We start from the raw sequence: 7500 nt of genomic DNA, 5'->3' as shown, positions 1-7500 counted from the left end.
TTGGTCTATCCAACTCTGCCAGGTTGCACCACAGACAGTCGAGGAGCTCAGTGATGGCCGTGTCCACATCTGTGAGCAGATCCCCCAGGACACCATCCGCCGTTTCAGTAGGAGCATGCCCAGACATCGCCAAGCATGTGGGGGCCATACGAATTACTGAGTACCATTTTGAGTTGTTGCGATACAATTCAGGCAAAATGGCAAAGCCTGCCGCATAATTTTTTTCACTTTGATATTCGGGGTCTTTGAATTCAGCCCTCTGTAGGTTGATCATTTTCATTTCCAAAAAACAATGTGGCGTCCTTTCATTCCTAACACATTACCCAGTCCATATCATATAGATACCCAGCATGCTTTTTTTCCTTATTGAGATCTGATGTGTTTTCAAAGTTTCCCTTTAATTTTGACCAGTGTATTGTATATGCCGCTCTCTAGCACAACGCTTGTTTCCGATACCATCAATATCACAGAACTATGACACCCTGCTTATGCAGACATATGCGACTCTTCAGTGGTTTGATCTGTGGCCATCAGGGGACTAGCAATTCCTCAAAAGACACCCCATCCCCACCGCCGTACCCTCAGCACATCATCTATGAGGACAACAAAGGAGGCGTTTGTAATCCATCATGCGTCCTCAGCCGCCTGACTGATGGAGCAGCCGACTGGCACGTTGCTCGGTGCACACAGTGGTGAGGTATAAATGCATAGTGTGTGAAAGCTCCCCGTCAGGAGGAAAGCTGTGGTCTCAGGCAGCCGCCGCTCACTGGAAGTGATTGATGGATGCTGATATCGAGAAGCTCGTCTGCAGAGCCAGTGGGACTATTAGCTTGGCGGCTGAACGCGGTAATTACGTGGAGGTGCGCGGCCCACTAGCTGCTGGATGTTTTTCTCTTCTTCTTCGTTTTTTGCAGCACCCCTACGCCCATGCCAAACTTCGCTCAGGGGAGAGTTTTTTTGGCCGTGCTTTCAAATTTGGCAGAGGCCCAATTAAATCGATTACAAGAGCAGTGCAGACTTTGAGTGGCGCTTGCCAAAAGTGTTTTTAGAAAACAAGATGTGTGTGTGTGGTTTGTGTGAAGGCCATTACTTTTCTCCTGTATTGGATTTTATTTGACCAGACGCAGTATTGAGTATCTGTCCTGGTCCAAATCTGAGCAATGAACTGCTATGTTGACGTGGGTTTTGGCAACTTTGACATTTAACAGACAGGTGTCTTTGATGTGTGTTTGAATTAATTTGCAAGCCCCACTTGACTATTTACGTCGGTAGACAACTAGACAGTCATGGACAATCCATTCAAATGATAAATAAGAGATTTGTTTTGAGAATATAAGATCTATCTATCTTCTATCTTCCTTTCTTTAAGCATTTAAGGTGTAACATCAATACGGCGTGATGGGAATGTTGGAAAATTAACGTTCTAAAGAATATCTGTGTTTATTGAATTCAACATAGAATTTTAGAACCTTTAATTGTTGCGGAACAGAATTTTATGTTAAAATATTCAAAAACCCACACCTTTAAAGGTCAGAAACCCACACCTTTAATCTCAGATCCTTCCCTTTCATTTGCATATTACACAGTGGAGCATTATTCCTTTATTGAAATATGAATAGAAATGATGGCGCTCTGTGGTGGAAGCCTATAAAAGGAATGCCTAATGGGCAGGAACAGAGGAATAAAAAAGGAGGATTTCTTCTCTTCTCTCTGTTGAAGATGTGGGCACACACACACACTGTGCTGTGTTAGCTTGTAGTGTTGGACATTAGCCTCCTGTCCTTTCACATCTCTGTTGTGGAGTTTCAGTGCACCACCAAACTGCGGTTATTTATAGCCTGACGCTAGGGGCTAATCCTTTTGTCCTAATGTGAAATGTAGGCACTTAGCAACTTGTAATTAGTGTGTGAAATGGTGCCGGCCAGACCGCTGAGGTTGAATAAATAAGTGTGCAGGACGACTTCCGTCCTCTAGACATCGGCCCATCTGGATGAGACGGTCATAATCGTACAAGGGGCCTGGCTGATATCTGCACCTGTTTCTCTGGCTCTGTTTCTGGGGTGGGTGATTAGCCGTAATGATGAACTTGCACAGATTTGTGATTGGCCGTCTGTTTGACTGTTGATCTGCAATCTGTCCATCAGTCAGTCTGTTTGTTTGTTTGTTTGTTTGTTTGTTTGTTTATATGTCTGTTAATTTATCTGTCCCTTGTCTCATACATATTTTGATAGTTCTAATCAGTGTTATAGTATCAAACTTCTCAGATACAATTTGCCAAACTTATGAGTGTTCTCAGATATAATATGCTACCCTCAAAATGAATCTACCTGTCCGGCTACCTGTCTGATTCTCAAATGACCAAACCTTTGCTGTCCGGCTCGCATGATATAACATGCAAAAGAATACTAAAATTTAAACAAAATAATAGTAAAAGTTCAGTTCTAAAACTCTCCATTTTGGAGACTTTAAAATCCCTTAAAGGATCTAAATGATCTTTCACCAGCCAGCACTTGTTGAGACATAAGGCTTAGAATGGCTGAATTAATGCTAACAAATGTATGAAAAAAAGGATGAAGATTAAAGCATCAGTACTGTAAAGATAGCCACTTGACTATTTTTTTGTAGAAATACATTGTGACTGACACTAAAATAGTAATCATCAAAAGCTATCAACCATGAGCTATCATCTTCTTTAACAGCAGTGGGCCATTTGAATTAATGTTATGCCGTATACTGGTGACATACTATATATGTAATGATACTGAGAAACTATAGATATATAGTGGATATATACAGTGGTTCTCAGATAATAAAGATGAATGAGCTCATTGCTGAGATTAATCATGAGCTGGTTCTGCCATAGCATCATGACATGTAAATGATAGAAACCGTGGCTATGCAGGAGCAGTGACTATGCTGTGGCAGAATCTGTGATTGGGTGCAAGTGAAGTTCCTGATGAGCAGAAACTTTTCAACTGATAAACGGACAACTATGACCAAAGGCAGTTTGATCAATTTTGTGGATTTACAGACTGGCAAATTTCAGTGCAAAGTGATGGGCATCTGCATCAATCAAGATGGTGAGGGCCGAAAAGAGGCTCAGGTTGGAATGGGAAACTCTACAAGTAATAGCTTGCAAATGACAGGCCAATCCTTTATAAATCTCCTCTCCTGAAAGACTGGCCATGCATAAATCTGTCCTCCTCAAAGGGAGACAAGTGGAAAAGGAATCACTCACATTTTTCTGATGCCCAACATTTCTCTCTCTCTCTCTCTCTCTCTCTTCATAAAAAGAACAGATGAGCACTCATCATATTTCTCCACAGTTTCTGTTTCTTAGCTGTCTGTACTTGTTTTGCAAGGCCTTTGCATTGCTTTATTTTCTTGACACATGATATGTAGTGGACCATTGAGATGAACTGGATCAGGTGCTTAGGCATGTATAGTATAGTTGCATGATGAGTGACTAGAACACAATCACAGAAACTGACTCCGTAACATGGGTGTCAGTAACAGTATTTTAGCTAAACCTAACAATTAAGTAATGCTGGCTTTTCTGTGGTAATGGTGACTGTTCGCGCACGCACACGCACACACACACACACACACACACACACACACACACACACACACACACACACACACACACACACACACACACAGTCATTCCAGATTGACTCAATAGATCTCATTTCAGTATCGGATGGTAGGTCCGTGTGCCCTGCTCATCCAAGCCTAGCAGTCATCCGTTTAGAGGTTGACTGATTAGAATGTCTTTTTGGCAGATCTGGCCCATGTTGTGAAGTCAACCTGGCACAGTCATTCTGTAAGTACAGGGAAAGGCATCCAAGCAGCATCTGTGTGTGCCACATCAAAAGAGACCAAATGGCTCATTGTGTTGTCGGGGTCCCATCCAGGCTGTTGTCTCTTTTTGGAAGGGTTTGTTTGTTTTGGTATCAGTGGAGCACAACAGGTTACCGTGGGAGCAATTGCCTACCCGGAATTGTGCTGGGCACTGGGGGAGCATTGCCCATCTGTGATGTGTCGCTGTCGCTGGGGAAACGGAGCAAATCAATCATGTCACGTCAGTGATGTCACAAAAAGGGCTATGGACTGGCATGGCGGAAAGGAAAACAAACAGGAATTCAAATGTCCTGGAGACACAATCACAGATGAAGAGAACTGGAGGACCCTGCTTCACTAAAAGGGGCACTTTCATTTCTCTCTTCAAACAAACAGACTCTTCAGAGAAACAGTTGAACCTTGAACCCTATTACTGTAGAATAAGGGCATATTGTTTATCCACTGTGTATATTTCAAGACAGCTTTACACAACTGACTGCTGTTAACACCACACAATGGACACTGGCAACCACAGGATAACTTGAGTGAGTGATAGCATTTTTTATTTGTAGATTGGCACAGCGCTGCTCGCTTAATTGGCTGTAGTCCCAGCCCAGGCTCTTCCTAGTCGCCCACTGCTCAGACATATGCTCCCTCCTGCTCCCACTGTACTGGCCTGCTCTCCCCTCCACTGGAGGCATGTCCACGCCTGGAGTCCTGCCAGCAATCACACACCACTGCCTCTATCTCTCTACTCTCTCTCTCTCTCTCTCTCTCTCTCTATAGATATATATATATATATATATATATATATATATATATATATATATCTTTCTCATCTATCTCCCTCACTCTTGCTCTATCTCTCTATATCTCTATTATCTCTCCCCATCTATCTCTCTCTCTCTCTCTCTCTCTGTCCATCTCTCTATCTCCCTCTCTCTGGTCCTTGGCCCAATGCACAGAGTCAGCTGCAGCCACCACCCTCCCTGCCTCCCATCATGCTGCCTCTGGAAAGAGAGGTCAGGTGGAGAGGGATTGCTGAGGGGTGTGGAGGGAGGCAGGAGGGTGGTGCTGGGTGCGGGGAGCCACTTGAGGGCCCCAGGGTGTGGTGCGGTGTGTGGAGGGCTGATAAAGTGCCACTAGTAGGTGTGAGGTGGTGTTTTCGCCAGCAGCTCCGCACGGCTGCCCTCTGAAAGGTCCCCCACTAGAAAGACGCCTGTGTTATCCTCACATCCTCCGGATATGGGAAAAACACATTGGCTGATGTGCACGCAGGCACACGCAGGCACACACACACACACACACACACACACACACACACACACACACACACACACACACACACACTTACCCCCACCCTCCCTCACTCCCTCACACACACATACTCACTCACTTACACACGCACGCACGAGTGCATGCACACACACACACACACACACAAACACTGACACACACTCACTCACTCACTTACTCACTCACTCACATACACTCTTTCTCTATCACACACAAACACAAACAGAGACACTTACCCGTTCTCATGCGCACACAGGAACATCAGGACAGCAGCAGCACCGAGCATCTCCACTCCCACATCCCCAAATATGACAGCCAGCATCACACCCTCTACGCCCCTCCCCCTCCCCCTCCCCCTCCTCTCCATCTCTCACACACATCCCCTGTTTTGGCAGCCATTCAGCACATTGGCAGTGCAACATCATTTGCAGAATTCCTGGAAGCGTGGAGCTCACGCTTTGGAGTGCCAACGCACCCTCCCAGGGATCAATGTGTCATTTTTAGGGATAATCTGAAGATGAGCTGGGCCACATCAAAACAGATAAAGACAGAGAGAGCCATAGAGCCAGAGTAATTTACCAAAGCCCTGTTTGCAATCCTGACATATGGAACTGACCACTGCTAATGTGCCGCAGCCCACTGACGCTGGGGGCAACTCAGGGTTGGCATCAGGGGATGCCAGGTGGGTTGGGGCATCGGGTGGTGTTAGTGGTGACAGAGACTGCAGGACTGGGTGAAGGAAAGCGAGGTCGACCTGCTGAGGCAGATGTGAAAATCCATCCATTCCACTTCCCAGCAGCAGGGTTGACAATAGCAGTGCCACACAGAAACCATTTACCATTTATTACCATTTTGTTTCCATGTGTGTGTTGGTTTATTTATTCCCTATTGCATTCTATGTTGCCACTGTGCCGGGTTCATTCACACCTGGGGTATTCTAGAATGTGCTGCAGTTCCACTCAATGCTCTTGCTTATGTAAGGAACGCCGGTCATTATGGGGAAAATAAGGGCGTTCGCCCTGAAGGGACTTATTTTCCCATGATTACCGGCGTTCTATACATTATCCCGCTTATTATATGGCTACTTGCCAAAACGAAAAAATAAACTCCATGATATGTCTCTTTACACTTATTTGTTACAATTTCGTCGTGGCTTTTGCTGAGAAACAAATAGTTTGCAACACACGCTGAACTTGAATCAAACATTCTGTAGAACACAGCTGATCAACTGCCTGCTTTCACTTTTGAATGAAGTTCCAAGCACAAACTCCGTTGCCATTGACAGCGGTCATTCTTGTTTTCAGAGGTCCTTTCCCAAGAAATAATGACCGCTAGAACTTTCGGAAATCCCATTCAAGTCAATGGAGCATTCTACTTGCATTGTGAAGAGCCGTATAATAATAATTGTTAAATGATTGATAAACCGCTGCAGAGGAATGTGAGAGAGAGTTTCCTCATTTTGGGCCCTTAATCATGTGGCTTAACATGCCACAAATCCCATGAGACAGTTTTTTTTTCCCCACAACCAGCCACAGGAAGAAGAGAAATCGTTAATGTCTGAGAATTTGCATCCGTTTTTCTGTGTGATAGAAGTAGATCAGTGCATCCCAGGCTTCCCACAATGTGTGCACGCATTTAAAAGAGCCCTTTTTGTATCTCGAGTGTAGTGATTAGTTTAGCCTAATGGATTTTAGATGGGGTGACTGAAGGATGAGAGGCGAATGACATTAGTTCATTTTGTGAAAAAATAAGTGTGAAAAATAAAGTGCGCCATCGTGTTCCCTCAAAAGCTTTTCTTTGTTTCTCTGTATTCCTAACACCTGCTCTTTTGTCTGTGCCACCAGGGTCTCGTTATTGAGCGTGTCGGGAGAAAACCTCTGCTTATATTTGGCTTCTGTACCATGGCGTTTTTCTTCGGCCTGCTCACCCTCTTCCTCAATCTCCAGGTGAGATCACACGGCTATCCTGACCATAGATGTATGACCTCTATCAAGGTCATCACATACTGCTCCAGACAGCTGGTCAGAGACATCAGTGAGGACCTTGTTCAATGGAAATAAAAGTTTTCATCAGGCATCTACTGTCTTGCAATTCCCTCAAATGTACTAGGTCTGTAATCTGTATTCCTGTCAATATACTGCCCTCTGCTAAAACTGAGTTTATGGTTTCACATGAGCCTCTTCTTGTACCTGAAGTCTTGAAATGAAATTACATCAGTGGCTGCCACAGTAATGATATTTACTCTGTGCACATCTCAGAGGGAAAGTAGTATGAGCTCAAGAACGCGGCTCGGGGGGCATGCCACCAGATCAGGAGCAATTGGCATGCTCGCATGAGCAGAGGATGACATCATTACTATTT

At 44.6% G+C, this 7500-nt stretch overlaps 1 protein-coding gene across 3 annotated transcripts in view; it reads left to right on the top strand.

Moving 5' to 3' along the window:
* Positions 1 to 7500, top strand: part of slc2a9l2 (solute carrier family 2 member 9, like 2) — a 179223-nt gene that overhangs the window by 108852 nt on the left and 62871 nt on the right. For all 3 annotated transcript variants that reach the window (XM_048231047.1, XM_048231048.1, XM_048231046.1), the window contains exon 10: positions 6984 to 7085. In XM_048231047.1, the coding sequence (XP_048087004.1) occupies positions 6984 to 7085 (102 nt within the window). The remainder of the gene's footprint in view (positions 1 to 6983; positions 7086 to 7500) is intronic.

Source organism: Alosa alosa, chromosome 21, assembly GCF_017589495.1.
Source record: "Alosa alosa isolate M-15738 ecotype Scorff River chromosome 21, AALO_Geno_1.1, whole genome shotgun sequence".
NCBI classification, from domain to species: Eukaryota; Metazoa; Chordata; class Actinopteri; order Clupeiformes; family Clupeidae; genus Alosa; species Alosa alosa.
Note: the sequence above shows the minus strand (reverse complement) of the source record. Positions and strands in the feature narration are given on the sequence as shown.